The sequence below is a fragment of the Zonotrichia leucophrys genome, unplaced genomic scaffold (assembly GCF_028769735.1).
Source record: "Zonotrichia leucophrys gambelii isolate GWCS_2022_RI unplaced genomic scaffold, RI_Zleu_2.0 Scaffold_1001_17808, whole genome shotgun sequence".
Lineage (NCBI taxonomy): Eukaryota > Metazoa > Chordata > Aves > Passeriformes > Passerellidae > Zonotrichia > Zonotrichia leucophrys.
This window is the reverse complement of record NW_026993206.1, coordinates 1-17808: the sequence shown is the minus strand read 5'-3', so window position 1 is coordinate 17808 and position 17808 is coordinate 1. Positions and strand designations below refer to the sequence as shown.

The window sequence follows — 17808 nt, the reverse complement described above, 5'->3', positions numbered from 1 at the left end:
ATTTTAAACTTTTCAATTTCTATTTTTTAATTTTTAATTTTTCGTTTTTTTAGTTATATTTTATCTTAAATTTAACCCTTTCCTACTGCCCGCCATAGTGGAACAGCAGGGCAGTGTCAGCCCAAAGCCCCCAGGACATTTCCTATTGAACTGAACTATTGAAATATGTAAATTTATGCAAATTTATGCAAATTTAACCCTTTCCTCACCGCCAGCCATGGCATAGTCCCTGCAGAGCAGCATTGGGAACCAGCAGGGCAGCATCAGCCCAAAGCCCCCAGGACATTTTCTATTTAACTGAACTTTTAGGATATTTAAATTTATGCAAATTTATGCAAATTTAACCCTTTCTCACCGCTGGCCATGGCATAGTCCCGGAAGAACGGCAGGCGGAACCAGCAGGGCAGCATCACCCCAAAGCCCCCAGGACATTTCCTATTTAACTGAACTATTGAAATATGCAAATTTATGCAAATTTATGCAAATTTAACCCTTCCTCACCGCCGGCCATGGCATAGTCCCGGAAGAACGGCAGGCGGAACCAGCAGGGCAGCGTCACCCCAAAGCCCCCAGGACATTTTTCTATCAAACTGAACTTTTAGGATATGCAAATTTATTTAAATTTATGCAAATTTATGCAAATTTAACCCTTCCTCACCGCCGGCCATGGCATAGTCCCGGAAGAACGGCAGGCGGAACCAGCAGGGCAGCGTCAGCAGCCGCGGCTGCAGCCCCGGGAAGAGGCGCCCAAACCCGGTGGCCTCGGTGCAGAAATTGCCGAAGGCTCCGGCGGCCAAAACCCCGTGAGGGTGGAACCCGAACACGTAATTGCGCCCGGGGTCCAGCGGCACCGTGCGGATCAGCTGCGAAAATCGGATTTATTTTAATTTATTCAGCGTTTTCTGGGGAAATTTTGCGGTTTTTTTTGGAGGTTTTTGAGAATTTGGGGGGATTTTTTTGAGAATTTTTGGCGATTTTTAGGGGAATATTTGGGATTTAGAGGGGCATTTAGCGGTCCTTGGGGAGTTTTATTTTGAATTTCGGGGGGGTGTTTGGTTTTTTGGTGGTTTTGTTTGTTTTGACCATTTACGGTGCAGTGGCGCCCCCTGAAGGCAGGGCGGGTGGCGGTCATCCAGAGACCCCAAAACCTCCCAAAATCCCCCCAAAACCTCCCAAAATCCCCTTAAAACTCCCCTCAGGAACCCCAAACCCCCCTAAAATCCACATTGGGACCCACAAAACCCCCAAAATCCCCTCAGAAATCCCCCCCAAATCCCGTTTCCCGCCATTTTCCCCTCAGGATCACCGAGATGGGGAAGTAGTCCGAAGTGGTTCCAGACGGCCAGGCTCCTAAATCCCCCAAAACCCCCAAAATCCCCTCAGGAACCCCAAACCCCCATAAAATCCACACTGGGACCCACAAAACCCCCAAAATCCCCTCAGAAATCCCCCCCAAACCCCATTTCCCGCCATTTTCCCCTCAGGATCACCGAGTTGGGGAAGTAGTCCCGGAAGTGGTTCCAGACAGGCCAGGAGCGCTCCAGGACCCCGAACCTCCTAAATCCCCCAAAACTCTCCAAAATCCTCTCGGAACCCAAACCCCCTAAATCCACACCGGACCCAAAACCCCCAAAATCTCCTCAGAAATCCCCCCCAAACCCCGTTTCCCGCCATTTTCCCCTCAGGATCACCGAGTTGGGGAAGTAGTCCCGGAAGTGGTTCCAGACAGGCCAGGCACGCACCCAGGCGTCCCGGTCCTCCAGAGACCCCCAAACCCCATCCAGGGACCCTAAAACTCCATTTAGAGACCCTAAATCCCTCAAAATCCCACCCAAAATCCCCTCAGAAACTCAAATCGCCTCAGAAATCCCCCAAACCCCATTTCCCGCCATTTTCCCCTCAGGATCACCGAGATGGGGAAGTAGTCCCGGAAGTGGCTCCAGACGGGCCAGGCTCCCTAAATCCCCCCAAAACTTCCCCAAAATTCCCCTCAGGAACCCCAAACCCCTCTAAAATCCACACCTGGACTCACAAAACCCCCAAAATCCCCTCAGAAACCCCCAGAAATGCCCCCAAAACCCCGTTTCCCGCCATTTTCCCCTCAGGATCACCGAGATGGGGAAGTAGTCCCGGAAGTGGTTCCAACAGGCAGCACGACCCAGGCGCGTCCTCCAGAGACCCCCAAACCCTCCAGGACCCCCAAAACTCCATTTAGAGACCCTAACCCTCAAATCCCCAAATCCCCCTAAAATCCCCATAACCCATCAAAACCCCCAAAATCCCCTCAGAAATCCCCCCCAAATCCCATTTCCCGCCATTTTCCCCTCAGGATCACCGAGATGGGGAAGTAGTGCCTGAAGTGGTTCCAGACGGGCCAGGCTCCCTAAATCCCCCCAAAACTCCCCCAAAATCCCCCTCAGGAACCCCAAACCCCCCTAAAATCCACATTGGGACCCACAAAACCCCCAAAATCCCCTCACAAATCCCCCCCAAACCCCATTTCCCGCCATTTTCCCCTCAGGATCACCGAGATGGGGAAGTAGTGCCTGAAGTGGTTCCAGACGGGCCAGGACGCACCAGGCACGTCCTCCAGAACCCCAAACCACTCGGAACCCAAAATCCCCTAAAACTCATTAGGACCCCAAATCCCTCAAAATCCAAAATCCCACCCAAAAACCCCCAAAATCCCCTCAGAAACCCGAATGCCCCAAACCCCATTTCCCGCCATTTTCCCCGAGGATCACCGAGTGGGGAAGTAGTCCCGGAAGTGGTTCCAGACGAGCCAGGAGCGCACCCAGGCTGCCGTCCTCCAGAGACCCCCAAACCCCATCCAGGGACCCCCAAAATCCCATAAAAATCCATTAGAGACCCAAAATCCCCCAAAATTCTCAAAATCCCCTCAGAAACCCAAAATCCCCTCAGAAATCCCCCCAAACCCCGTTTCCCGCCATTTTCCCCTCAGGATCACCGAGATGGGGAAGTAGTCCCGGAAGTGGTTCCAGACGAGCCAGGCGCGCTCCAGAGACCCCCGAACTCCTAACCCCAACCTCCCAAATCCCCCTCAGGAACCCCAAACCCCCTAAAATCCACATGGGACCCAAAAAACCCCAAAATCCCCTCACAAATCCCCCCTAAATCCCGTTTCCCGCCATTTTCCCCTCAGGATCACCGAGATGGGGAAGTAGTCCCGGAAGTGGTTCCAGACAGGCCAGGTGCGCACCCAGGCGTGTCCCGGTCCTCCAGAGACCCCCAAACCCCACCCAGGGACCCCCAAAATCCCCCAAAACTCCATTTAGAGACCTGAAACCCTCAAAATCCCACCCAAAACCCCTCAGAAATCCCCCAAAACCCCATTTCCCGCCATTTTCCCCTCAGGATCACCGAGATGGGGAAGTAGTCCCGGAAGTGGTTCCAGACGGGCCAGGCGCGTCTCAGTGACCCCTGAACTCACCAAGAACCCCAAAATCCCCCTCAGGAACCCCAAACCCCATAAAATCCACGACTCAAAAAACCCCAAAATCCCTCAGAAATCCCCCCAAACCCCATTTCCCGCCATTTTCCCCTCAGGATCACCGAGATGGGGAAGTAGTCCCGGAAGTGTTTCAGAGGTCCAGGCGCGCCCAGAGACCCGAACTCCCTAAATCCCCGAAAACTCCCCAAAATCCCCTCAGGAACCCCAAACCCCCCTAAAATCCACAGGGACCCAACAAAATCCCCTCAGAATGTCCCCAAAACCCGTTTCCCGCCATTTTCCCCTCAGGATCACCGAGATGGGGAAGTAGTCCCGGAAGTGGTTCCAGACGGGCCAGGAGCGGACCCAGGCGCTAGGGCGCCCCCCGCGGCGGGGCGTGTCGCGGTCCGCCAGCAGCCACAGCCCATAGAGCAGCGCCGGCAGCCAGAGCGGGCCGCGGAGCGCCAGCACGAACAGCAGCGTGCACAGCTGGCCTGCGGATCGATAGTGATCGATTGGTTATCGATTGGCAGCTATTAGTTATGGTTATTGGGTTAGGAACACCGAGATATAAATATTTATGTGGGTATATGTATGCATGTGTAAATATCAGCATGAACAGCGCCGCGCACAGCTGGCCTGCGATCGATGGTGATCGATGATTATCGATTGTTTCGATCGGTATCGTTGCAGTTTAGTACCTTTATTGGGTTAGAAATGTGAATAGATTTGTATTTATAATTGTATTTATATTTGTATTCATATTTGTATTTATATTTATATTCATATTTTATATTTATATTTATATTTATATTTACACGTATATGTGTGTATCAGCACGAACAGCAGTGTGCCCAGCTGGCCTGCAATCGATGGTGATCGATCGGTTATCGATTGGTTATCAATCGGTTATCGATTAGCAGCTCTTAGTGATCGTTATTGGGTTAGAAATGTGAATATATTATATTTATTTATAATTATATTTATATTTATATCTTATTATACTCATTAATTTATATTTATATTACATTATATTTACACTTACATTTATATTTACATTTAATTTATATTTATATTTATATTTATATTTACATTTATATGTGTGTATCAGCATGAACAGCGCTGCGCACAGCTGGCCTGCGATCGATGGTGATCGATCGGTTATCGATTGGTTATCGATCGGTTATCGATTAGCAGGTCTTAGTGATCGTTATTGGGTTAGAAATGTGAATAGATTTGTATTTATACTTATTTATATTTTATACTATATTTACTTATAGACATTTATATTTACATTATATTTGTATTTACATTTATATTTACATTTACATTTACATTTACATTTACATTTATATTTATATTTATATTTATATTTATATTTACATATATTCATATTTATATTTATATTTATATTTATATTTATATTTATATTTGTGTATCAGCACCAACTGCACCGTGCACAGCTGGCCTGGGATCGATAGTGATCGATTGGTTATCGATTGGTTATCGATCGGTTATCGATTAGCAGCTCTTAGTGATCGTTATTGGGTTAGAAATGTGAATATATTTATATTTATATTTATATTTATATTTATATTTGTATTTATATTTATATTTATATTTATATTTATATTTATAATTATATATTTATATATTTATATATTTATATTTATATTTACTCTTACACTTTACTTATATTTATATTCATAATTTATATTTATATTTATGTCAATGTTAATGTTTATGTGTATGTTTATATTTATATTTATATTTATATTTATATTTATATTTATATTTATATTTATATTTATATTTATATTTATATTTATATTTATATTCATATTCATATTTATATTTATATTTATATTTATACTTATATTTATATTTATATTTTTATTTTTTATTTTACTTTCATTTCTATGTGTGTATCAGCACCAACTGCACCGTGCCCAGCTGGCCTGGGATCGATGGTTATCGATTGCTTATTGATTTTTAGCTATTGGATTCTGTTATTGGCTTCGAAATACAGATTCATAAATATTGATTTATACGTACGTCTATAGATATTTACACTTATTTAAACTCTCACAAATCCCCCCAAAATTATCCCCAAAATTTCCCGAAATTGCCCCAAAAATCCCCCCAAAAATCGCCCCAAAATTTCCCGAAATTGCCCCAAAAATTCCCCCAAAAATCCCCCCAAAATTTCCCGAAATTGCCCCAAAAATTCCCCCAAAAATCCCCCCAAAATTTCCCGAAATTGGCCCAAAAATCCCCCAAAACCTCCTCAAATTTCACCCCAAAATCGCCCCAAATTTCCCCCCATGAACCCCAAAATCGCCAAATTTTAGGGGGGAAAAATCGCTCAGGGGCTGCCCTAAAGAACTTTTGGGGTACAAAGAGGGGGTCGGGGGGATTTTGGGGACCCCCGCCCGAATTTTGGGGACCCTCCCTCACAATTCCACCCCAAAATCGCCCCAAATTTCCCGCCAAGAACCCCAAAATCGCCAAATTTTAGGGGGGAAAAATCGCTCAGGGGTTGCGATTTTGGGGTCTTTGGGGTACAAAGAGGGGGACAAAGGGGGTCGGGGGGATTTTGGGGACCCCCACCCCAAATTTCGAGGACCCTCCCAAAATTTTGGGGACCCTCCCTCACAATTCCACCCCGAAAATCGCCAAATTTTTGGGGAAAAATCGCTCAGGGGTTGCGATTTTGGGGTCTTTGGGGTACAAAGAGGGGGGGACAAAGGGGGTCGGGGGGATTTTGGGGACCCCCACCCGAATTTTGGGGTCCCCTCCGAGAATTTGGGGACCCTCCCTCACAATTCCACCCCAAAAATCGCCAAATTTTTGGGGAAAAATCGCTCAGGGGTTGCGATTTTGGGGTCTTTGGGGTACAAAGGGGGTCGGGGGGATTTTGGGGACCCCCACCCCAATTTTGGGGACCCTCCCTCACAATTCCACCCCAAAATCCCCCCAAATTTCCTTCCATGAACCCCAAAATCGCCAAATTTTAGGGGGGAAAATCGCTCAGGGGTTGCGATTTTGGGGTCTTTGGGGTACAAAGGGGGTCGGGGGGATTTTGGGGACCCCCGGTCGGATTTTGGGGACCCCCACCCCCAATTTTGGGGACCCCCACTCACAATCCCACCCCAAAATCGCCAAATTTTAGGGGAAAAATCGCTCAGGGGTTGCGATTTTGGGGTCTTTGGGGTACAAAGAGGGGGACAAAGGGGGTCGGGGGGATTTTGGGGACCCCCGGTCGGATTTTGGGGACCCCCGGGCGGATTTTGGGGTGGTTTTTGGGGCTCACCGAGCAGCAGGAAGGAGCAGACCCACTGCAGCACGGCCAGGGTCTGCAGGCGGCGCCGCAGGGGGAGGCGCAGGGGGGCGAACTCCGGCAGGGCCATGGGGGGCGGATTTGGGGGGTCCTGAAGGGATTTGGGGGGTCCTGAAAGGGTTTGGGGGGTCTTGAGGGGGTTTGGGGGGATTTGAGGAGGTTTAAAGGGGATCTAGGGGGATTTGGGGGGATTTTGGGGGGTCCGAAGGGTTTGGGGGGTCCTGGAGAGGTTTTAAGGGGATTTTGAGAGGGTTTTGGGGGGATTGGAGGTTTAGGGGATTTTGGGAGATTTGGGGGGATTTTGGGGGGTCCTGGAAGGGTTTAGGGGGGATTTGGGGGGTCTGAGGATTTTGGGGGATTGGGGGGTCCTGAAAGGGTTTGGGGCGGTCCTGAAAGGGTTTAGAGGGGATTTTGGGGGTCTTGAGGGGGTTTAAGGGGGATTTGGATTTGGGGGTCCCGAAAGGGTTTGGGGGGTCCTGAAAGGGTTTAGGGGAGTTTGGGGGTCTGAAAGGTTATGGGGGGATTTTGGGTTGAGGGGGTTTGGGGGTTCGAAAGGGTTGGGATTTGGGGAATTTAAAGGGATTGAGAGGATTTGGGGGGATTTTGGGATCCGAGGGTTTTGGGGGGTCCTGAAAGGGTTTAGGGGGGATTTGGGGAGGTTTAAAGGGGATTTGAGGGGATTTTGGGGGAAATTTAGGGGGATTTTGGGGGGTCCTAGAAGGGTTTGGGGGGATTTGGGGGATCTTGAAGAAATTTGGGGGGGTTTAGGGGGGATTTGGGGACGTTTAAAGGATTTAGGGGGATTTGGGGTCTTATGGGGTTATAGGGGGATTTTGGGGGGTCCTGAGGGTTTGAGGATTTGGGGAGTCCTGAGGGGTTTGGGGGGTCCTGAAGGGTTTAGGGGGAATTTGGGGGGTCGAAGGGATTTTGGGGTTTGGGAGTTTAAGGGGGATTTGGGAGTTTAAGGGGATTTTGGGGGTCCAAAGGGGTTTGGGGGGTCCTGAAAGGTTAGGGGAATTTGGGGGTCTTTAGGGGGTTCAGGGGGGTCCTGGGACGGTTATGGGGGAATTTGGGGGGTCCCGAGGGTTTGGGGGGTCTTGAAGGGTTTAGGGGATTTGGGGCGATTTTGGGGGTCTGAGGATTTGGGGGTCCCGAGGGGTTTTGGGGGATCTGACGGGTTTAGGGGGAATTTGGGGGGATTTGGGGGGTCCTGGAAGGTTTAGAGGGGAATTTGGGGGTCCGATTGAGGGGGGTTTGGGGGATTTGGGGAGGTTTAAAGGGGATTTTGGGGGGTCCTGAGGGGATTTAGGGGGGTTATGGGGGATTTGGGGGTCCTGAGGGGTTATGGGGGATTTAGGGGATTTTGGGGGATTTAGGGGGATTTTGGGGATGGGTTTTGGAATTTTGGGGGGGTTACTGGGAGAGAAGGGGGACACTTACTGGGAGCCACTGGTCTGAACTGGGGCGGCCCCGCCCCCTCCCAGGGGGATTTTGGGGCGATTTTGGGCAATTTTGGGGTTGGGAAAGGGGGAAAGGGGAGGGGGCGGGGCCCGGAGCGAGGGGGCGGGGCTTATGCGATCACGATAATAAAGGGGCGGTACTTAGATAGCCATATATGGAAATGGGCGGGGCTTCATAGGTCACATCGATGACGGGGCGGGGTCTAAAGCGAGGGGCGGGGCTTGTGATAGCACGGGGGTTAAAGGGGCGGGCTTAGATGACCATATATGGGAGTGGGCGGGGCTAAATGGATCACATGTGTGAAGGGGCGGGGCCTGTGCAAACACTGGGATGAACTGGGAGTTTATTGAGTGGGGGGGACACCCTGGGGACATTTTGGGGACACTTTGGGGACACCCAGACCTCCCCATTGTTCCCAGAGGGACCCAGGGGACACTTTGGGGACACTTTGGGGACATTGCAAGGACACTGAACTGGGACGAACTGGGAGTTTATTGAGTTCCACACGGCCCTCGTGCGGGGGGGACACCTTGGGGACACTTTGGGGACACTTTTGGGGACACCCAGACCCCCCTGTGCTCCATAGAGGGACCCAGGGACACGTTGGGGACACCTTGGGGACATTTTGGTGACACTTTGGTGACACTGGGACCCCTTTGGGGACACTTTGATGACACTTTGGTGACACTTGGTGCCCCTCTGGTGACACTGGGACCCCTTTGCTGCCCCTTGGTGACACTGAGACCCCTCTGGTGCCACTCTGGTGTCCCTTGGTGACACTTTGGTGCCCCTGTGGTGTCCCTGGGTGCCACCCCGGTGTCCCTTGGTGACACTTTGGTGACACTGGAACCCCTTTGATGGCCCTTGGTGACACTGAGACCCCTCTGGGGACACTTTGGTGCCACTCTGGTGTCCCTTGGTGCCACTCTGGTGTCCCTTGGTGACACTTTGTGCCCCTTGGTGACACTGGAACCCCTCTGGGGACACTTTGGTGCCCCTTGGTGACACTTTAATGACACTGGTGCCCTCTGTGCCCTCTGCTGTCCCCAGTATGCCACAAGTGTCCACTTCTGGTGTCCCTGGGTGCCACCCCGGGCCCTTGGTGACACTTTGTGCCCCTTGTGACACTGAGACCACTGGGGACCCTTTGGTGCCCTTGGTGACACTGAGACCCCTCTGGGACCCCTTTGGTGACCCTTGGTGACACTTGGTGACTGTGCCCTTGGTGTAGGCCCCCTTGTGTCTGTGACACTGGTACTGGAACCCTTTTGGTGGACACTTGGACATGGACCCTGGTGCACTTTGTGCCACTCTGGTGTCCCCAGGTGCCACCTCGGTGTCCTTTGCCTTGGTGACACTTAAACACTTGATGCCTGTGTCCCCAGGTGCCACACGGTGTCCCTGTTCTGGTGTCCCCAGGTGACCCTTGGTGTCACCTTGGTGCCACCCCGGTGTCCTTGGTGACACTTGATGAACGTGTCCCTTTGCACTTGTGTCCCTGGTGCCACCTGCGGCCCCTTGGGACACCTGGTGTCCCTTGTGAACTTAATGACACTTTGGTGTCCCTTGGTGTCCCTGTAGTCCCAGGCCACCCCGGTGTCCCTTGGTGACACTCTGGTGCCTTGTGACACTTGATGACCCCTTTGTGTCCCTTGGTGACACTGGCCCCTTGGTGACACTTTGGTGTCCTTGTCCTGGTGTCCCCAGGTGCCACCCGGTGCCCTTGGTACCACTCTGGTGCCTTTGACACTTTATGCACTTAGGTGCCACTCGGTGTCCCTGGTGCCCCCGGTGTCCCTGGTGACACTTTGGTGACACTGGGACCCCTTTGATGACCCTTGGTGACACTGAGACCCCTTTGGGGACACTTTGGTGTCCCTTGGTGACACTTTGGTGCCACCCCGGTGTCCCTTGGTGCCACTTTGGTGTCCCTTGGTGACACTGAGACCCTTCTGGGGACACTCTGGTGCCCCTTGGTGACACTTTGGTGCCACTCTGGTGTCCCTTGGTGACACTTTGATGACACTGGTGTCCCTGTGGTGTCCCTGTGGTGTCCCCGCTGTCACTGCCCCGCCGGTGGCTCCTGTGTCCCCGTGCCCCCGTTGGCCCTGCAGGTGCCACCTCCGGCCCCTTGGGGACTGTCCCCAGCCTCGCCCTTGGTGGCACCGGGCGAGCCGCCGCTGGTGGCACTCGGGGACAGCTGTGGCACGGGCGGCGGGGTGGCATTGGTGGCATTGGTGACATTATTGGTGACAGCGGCAGTGCCACCCTTGGCCGCGTCACCCGCGGCGGGCGGCAGCGACACCACGATGTATTTCTGCACGGCGCCGGTGACGCCGGTGGCACTGCCGCTGCCGCTGGTGGCACTGCTGGTGGCACTGGCGGGGGTGGTGGCACTGCTGGGGACAGCGGGGGACACCAGCTTGACCAGCGGCTGCACGCTGGGCACGGTGCTGGTGACGGGCGACGTGGCCGTGGGCGCGGGCGACGTGCTCAGCGTGATCACCTGGGGACAGCGGCACCGGGGTGGCACCGGGGGGTGGCCCCAGTGTCCCCTCAATGTCCCCTCAATGTCCCCAATGTCCCCTCTTGTCCCCAATGTCCGCCAATGTCCCCTCTTGTCCCCCCTTGTCCCCAATGTCCCCCAATGTCCCCTCAATGTCCCCTCAATGTCCCCTCAATGTCCCCCCAATGTCCCCCCTTGTCCCCAATGTCCCCAATCCCCCCAGTGCCCCCAATGTCCCCAATGTCCCCAATGTCCCCAATGTCCCCAATGTCCCCAATCCCCCAATGTCCACTTGCTGTGTCCCCACTGTCCTCAATGCCCCCAATGCCCCAAGCATCCCCAATGTCCCCACTGTCCCCAATGTCCCCTTGCCATGTCCCCAATGTCCCCTCATTAGAACCCTGCCTCTGTCCCAATGTCCCCCCATTGTCCCCTGCGTTGTCACCACCCCCAGTGTCCCCAATGTCCCCCCTTGTCCCCTTGCTGTGTCCCCAATGTCCCCTGGCTGTGTCCCCAATGTCCCCTTGCTGTGTCCCCAATGTCCCCCAATGTCCCCTCTTGTCCCCAATGTCCGCCAATGTCCCCTCTTGTCCCCCCTTGTCCCCAATGTCCCCTCAATGTCCCCTCAATGTCCCCAATGTCCCCTTGCTGTGTCCTCAATGTCCCCTTGCTGTGTCCCCAATGTCCCCTCAATGTCCCCAATGTCCCCCAATGTCCCTTGCTCTGTCCCCAATGTCCCCTTGCCATGTCCCCAATGTCCTCAATGCCCCCAATGCCCCAAGCATCCCCAATGTCCCCACTGTCCCCTTGCTGTGTCCCCAGTGTCCCCTCTTGTCCCCAATGTCCCCTGGCTGTGTCCCCACTGTCCCCAATGTCCCCCTTTGTCCCCAATGTCCCCTTGCTGTGTCCCCAATGTCCCCCCTTGTCCCCTTCGTTGTCACCACCCCCAATGTCCCCTCTTGTCCCCTTGCTGTGTCCCCAATGTCCCCTGGCTATGTCCCCCGTTGTCCCCTTCGTTGTCACCACCCCCAATGTCCCCAATGTCCCCAATGTCCCCTTGCTGTGTCCTCAATGTCCCCCCTTGTCCCCAATGTCCCCCAATGTCCCCTTGCTGTGTCCCCAATGTCCCCTGGCTCTGTCCTCAATGTCCTCAATGCCCCCAATGCCCCAAGCATCCCCAATGTCCCCTCACTGTCCCAATGTCCCCTCTTGTCCCCTGGCTGTGTCCCCAATGTCCCCTCTTGTCCCCTTCGTTGTCACCACCCCCAATGTCCCCAATGTCCCCTCTTGTCCCTTGCTGTGTCCCCAATGTCCCCTGGCTGTGTCCCCAATGTCCCCTCAATGTCCCCAATGTCCCCTTGCTCTGTCCCCTCTTGTCCCCTGGCTGTGTCCCCAATGTCCCCCCTTGTCCCCAATGTCCCCTTGCTCTGTCCCCTCTTGTCCCCTGGCTGTGTCCCCAATGTCCCCCCTTGTCCCCAATGTCCCCTTGCTCTGTCCCCAATGTCCCCTGGCTGTGTCCCCAATGTCCTCAATGCCCCCAATGCCCCAAGCATCTCCAATGTCCCCACTGTCCCCAATGTCCCCATGCTGTGTCCCCAATGTCCCCTCTTGTCCCCTGGCTGTGTCCCCAATGTCCCCTCATTAGAACCCTGCCTCAGCCCCGAATGTCCCCTCAATGTCCCCAATGTCCCCTTGCTCCGTCCCCAATGTCCCCAATGTCCCCTGGCTGTGTCCCCAATGTCCCCATGTCCCCCATTGTCCCCACTGTCCCCACTGTCCCCAATTGTCCCCACTGTCCCCAATGTCCCCACTGTCCCCTTGCTGTGTCCCCAATGTCCCCTCTTGTCCCCTTCGTTGTCACACCCCCAATGTCCCCAATGTCCCCTTGTCCCCTTGCTGTGTCCCCAATGTCCCCCCTTGTCCCCTTCATTGTCACCACCCCCAATGTCCCCAGTGTCCCCAATGTCCCCTCAGTGTCCCCAATCACCCCAATGTCCCCAATCCCATTTTTCCCCATTTTTGCCAACATCCCTGATGTCCCCAATGTGTCCCCAGTGTCCCCAATGTCCCCAGTATCCCCAATGTCCCCACTCCCCCCAGTGTCCCCACTGTCCCCAATCCCCCCAATGTCCCCACTGTCCCAGTGTCCCCAGTGTCCCCAGTGTCCCCACTGTCCCCAATGTCCCCAATGTCCCCAATGTCCCCAATGACCCCAGTGCCCCCAATGTCCCCACTCCCCCCAGTGTCCCCACTGTCCCCACTGTCCCCAGTGTCCCCAACACCCCCACTGTCCCCAATCCCCCAATGTCCCCACTGTCCCCAACACCCCCACTGTCCCCAATGTCCCCCATGTCCCCACTGTCCCCAATGCCCCCAATCCCCCCAGTGTCCCCACTGTCCCCAGTGTCCCAAATCCCAGTGTCCCCAGTGTCCCCAATCCCACCAGTGTCCCCAGTGTCCCCACTGTCCCCACTGTCCCCAATCCCCCCAATGTCCCCACTGTCCCCAGTGTCCCCAATCCCCCCACTGTCCCCACGGTCCCCAATGCCCCCAATCCCCCAGTGTCCCCACTGTCCCCACTGTCCCCACTGTCCCCAGTGTCCCCACTGTCCCCAGTGTCCCCAGTGTCCCCAACCCCCCCACTGTCCCCAATGTCCCCACTGTCCCCACTGTCCCCAGTGTCCCCACTGTCCCCAGTGTCCCCACTGTCCCCAGTGTCCCCAGTGTCCCCAGTGTCCCCATACCTGCTGCCCGGCGCTGCTGGCCGAGGACATGACGATGAACTTGGGGGGGGGCGGTGAGGGCTGCGTGGGGGTCCCGGGGCGCCCGGGGGCCAGCGTGGGGACGGGGACGGGGACAGGGACGGGCAGCGCGATGGCACTGGGGACCTTGATGATGCTGGGGGGGCGCGGGGGGGCCCCGGGAGCCTGCGGGGCCTGGGAGAGCGTCAGCGTCGGGCGGGGCTGCGGGGACAACGAGGGACACGTTAGGGGACAGTGGGGACATTGGGGACATTGGGGGGATTGGGGATGTTGGGGGGATTGGGGACATTGGGGACATTGGGGACATTGGGGGGATTGGGGACATTGGGGACAGTGGGGACATTGGGGACATTGGGGACAGTGGGGACAGTGGGGACAGTGGGGACACAGGGAGAGCGTCAGCGTCGGGCGGGGCTGCGGGGACAACGAGGGACACGTTAGGGGACAGCGGGGACACTGGGGACATTGGGGGGATTGGGGACATTGGGGGGATTGGGGACATTGGGGACAGTGGGGACACTGGGGGGATTGGGGACATTGGGGGGATTGGGGACAGTGGGGACATTGGGGACAGTGGGGACATTGAGGGGATTGGGGACAGTGGGGGGATTGGGGACACATTGGGGACACACTGGGGGGATTGGGGACACTGGGGACAGTGGGGGCATTGGGGACATTGGGGGATTGGGGACATTGGGGACAGTGGGGGGATTGGGGACAGTGGGGACAGTGGGGACAGTGGGGGGATTGGGGACAGTGGGGACAGTGGGGGGATTGGGGACAGTGGGGACAGTGGGGACAGTGGGGACAGTGGGGACATTGGGGACAGTGGGGACAGTGGGGACAGTGGGGGGATTGGGGACAGTGGGGACAGTGGGGACACAGGGAGAGTGTCAGCGTCGGGCGGGGCTGCGGGGACAACGAGGGACACGTTAGGGGACAGCGGGGACACTGGGGGGATTGGGGGGATTGGGGACACTGGGGGGATTGGGGGGATTGGGGACAATGGGGACAGTGGGGACAGTGGGGACACAGGGAGAGCGTCAGCGTCGGGCGGGGCTGCGGGGACAACGAGGGACACGTTAGGGGACAGTGGGGACACTGGGGGGATTGGGGGATTGGGGACATTGGGGACAGTGGGGGGATTGGGGACAGTGGGGGGATTGGGAACAGTGGGGACATTGAGGGATTGGGGACAGTGGGGACATTGGGGACAGTGGGGACAGTGGGGGGATTGGGAACATTGGGGACAGTGGGGGGATTGGGGACATTGGGGACAGCGGGGACAGTGGGGGGACATTGAGGAGATTGGGGACATTGGGGGGATTGGGGACAGTGGGGACACATTGGGGACACATTGGGGGGATTGGGGACAGTGGGGACAGAGGGGGCAATGGGGACATTGGGGACACTGGGACATTGGGGGCAGTGGGGACAGTGGGGACACATTGGGGACACATTGGGGACATTGGGGATGTTAGCAAAAATGGGGAAAAATTGGGAAAAAATGGGATTGGTGACATTGGGGTGATTGGGAACACTGAGGGGACATTGGGGACACTGGGGACATTGGGGAGAGTGGGGACACTGGGGACAGCAAGGGGACATTGGGGGGACTGGAGACATTGGGGACAGTGGGGGGGATTGGGGACATTGGGGACAGCGGGGACATTGGGGACACAGCGACAGCATTAGGGGGGGACACTGGGGACATGTCCCCAAATGTCCCCAAGTGTCACCTGGGTGATGGTCAGCGTGGTCCTGTTGACCTGCTGCGCCTGCAGCGCCGCCTGCGCCCTCGCCTTCACCACGTGGGAGCACAGGAGCCCCCCCAGGTACCCGAAATCGCCGCGGTAACACTCGGGGCTGTCGGGGGGGGCGCGCGCCTTGGCCAGCACGGGGGCGCAGTGCTTCTGTGGGGACACAAAGGGACATTGGGGACATCAGGGTGACATTGGGGACATCAATGGGGACATCAAAGTGACAGCAGGAACATCATCGGCATGGCCACCAGGGGGCGCAGTGCTGCTGTGGGAAAGAAAGGGACATTGGGGACATCATTGGGGACAGCAGAGTGACAGCAGGAACATCATTGCCATGGCCAGCAGGGGGCGCAGTGCTTCTGTGGGGACACAAGGGGACATTGGGGACATCAGAGTGACATTGGGGATGTCAGAGTGACAGCAGGGTGACAGCAGGAACATCATCGGCATGGCCACCAGGGGGCGCAGTGCTTCTGTGGGGACACAAAGGGGACATTGAGGACATCAATGGGGACACTGGGGACATTGGGATATCATCAGCATGGCCAGCAGGGGGCGCAGTGCTTCTGTGGGGACACAAGGGGACATTGGGGACATCAGAGTGACAGCAGAGTGACAGCAGAGTGACAGCAGGAACATCATTGGCATGGCCACCAGGGGGCGCAGTGCTGCTGTGGGGTAGAGGGATATCATCATCATGGCCAGCAGGGGGCGCAGTGCTTCTGTGGGGACACAAGGGGACATTGGGGACATCAGAGTGACATTGGGGACATCAATGGGGACATCAAAGTGACAGCAGGAACATCATCGGCATGGCCACCAGGGGGCGCAGTGCTTCTGTGGGGACACAAAGGGACATTGGGGACATCAGGGTGACATTGGGGACATCAATGGGGACATCAAAGTGACAGCAGGAACATCATCGGCATGGCCACCAGGGGGCGCAGTGCTGCTGTGGGACACAAAGGGACAGCATTGGGGACATCAATGGGGACATCAATGGGGACATCAATGGGGACATGAGGACATCATTGGGATATCCCAGCACAGGGGCGCAGTGCTTCTGTGGGGACAGAAAAGGGACATTGGGGACATCAGGGTGACAGCAGAGTGACAGCAGGAACATCATCGGCATGGCCACCAGGGGGCGCAGTGCTGCTGTGGGACACAAAGGGACATTGGGGACATCAATGGGGACATTGGGGACATGGGGGACATCATTGGGATATCCCAGCACGGGGGCGCAGTGCTTCTGTGGGGACACAAAGGGACATTAGAGTGACATTGGGGACATCAGAGTGACATTGGGGACATCATTGGGGACACCATCGGGGCATTGGGGACACCATCGGCATGGCCAGCAGGGGGCGCAGCGCTTCTGTGGGACACAAGGGGACATTAGAGTGACATTGGGGACATCATTGGGGACACCATCGGGGCATTGGGGACACCATCGGCATGGCCACCAGGGGGCGCAGTGCTGCTGTGGGACACAAAGGGACACTGGGGACATCAATGGGGACACAGGTTGTCCTTATGTGTCCCCAGTGTCCCCAATGTCCCTGATCCCCCAATGTCCCTGATCCCCCCCAATGTCCCAATGACCCCGATTCCCCCCAATGTCCCCTCTGTCCCTAATCTCCCCAATGTCCCCAATGTCCCAATGTCCCCAATCCCCCCAGTGTCCCCACTGTCCCCAGTGTCCCCAGTGTCCCCAATGTCCCCAAGGTCTCACCAGCAGCAGGCTCTGTACATGGTCAGCTCCAATGCGGTCGATGGTGCTCACCCTGTGTCCCCAATGTCCCCAATGTCCCCAATGTCCCCAATCCCCCCAATGTCCCCAAGGTGTCCCCAAGGTGTCCCCAATGTCCCCACTGTCCCCACTGTCCCCAGTGTCCCCAATCCCCATTAATGTCCCCACTGTCCCCAATGACCCAATGTCCCCAATGTCCCCACTGTCCCCAGTGTCCCCAATCCCCATTAATGTCCCCACTGTCCCCAATGACCCCAATGTCCCCAATGTTCCCAGTGTCCCCAATGTCCCCACTGTCCCCAGTGTCCCCAATCCCCCCAATGTCCCCACTGTCCCCAATGTCCCCAGTGTCCCCACTGTCCCCAGTGTCCCCAATCCCCCCAGTGTCCCCAGTGTCCCCAAGGTCTCACCAGCAGCAGGCTCTGTACATGGTCAGCCCCGATGCGGTCGATCGTGCTCACCCTGTGTCCCCACTGTCCCCAGTGTCCCCACTGTCCCCAATGTCCCCAATCCCCCCCAGTGTCCCCAGTGTCCCCAAGGTCTCACCAGCAGCAGGCTCTGCACGTGGTCAGCCCCGATGCGGTCGATCGTGCTCACCACCGGCCCTTCCAGAATGTTCCGCACGCGCTCGCCCTCGGCCGGCAGCCGCGGCAGGATCAGGGTCTTGATCACCTGGGGACACAGCAGGGACATTGGGGACACTGGGGACACTGGGGACACTGGGGACAGTGGGGACATTGGGGACAGTGGGGACAATGGGGACATTGGGGGG

The 17808-nt window shown here is 55.7% G+C and overlaps 2 protein-coding genes across 2 annotated transcripts; both read right to left on the bottom strand.

Moving 5' to 3' along the window:
* Window positions 1-355: 355 nt before the first annotated feature.
* On the bottom strand, window positions 356-6869 carry LOC135442074 (2-acylglycerol O-acyltransferase 2-B-like; the record flags this gene model as incomplete). Its single annotated transcript, XM_064701621.1, has 4 exons — window positions 6765-6869; window positions 3767-3945; window positions 659-863; window positions 356-448 (listed from the first exon to the last, which is right to left on the bottom strand). Coding segments are annotated over exons 1-4 (574 nt in total), but the record flags the coding sequence as incomplete, so codon positions are not given.
* Window positions 6870-10244: 3375 nt separating this feature from the next.
* On the bottom strand, window positions 10245-17755 carry TAF6 (TATA-box binding protein associated factor 6; the record flags this gene model as incomplete). Its single annotated transcript, XM_064701622.1, has 4 exons — window positions 10245-10758; window positions 13503-13721; window positions 15260-15433; window positions 17583-17755. Coding segments are annotated over 4 exons (1010 nt in total), but the record flags the coding sequence as incomplete, so codon positions are not given.
* Window positions 17756-17808: the final 53 nt, after the last annotated feature.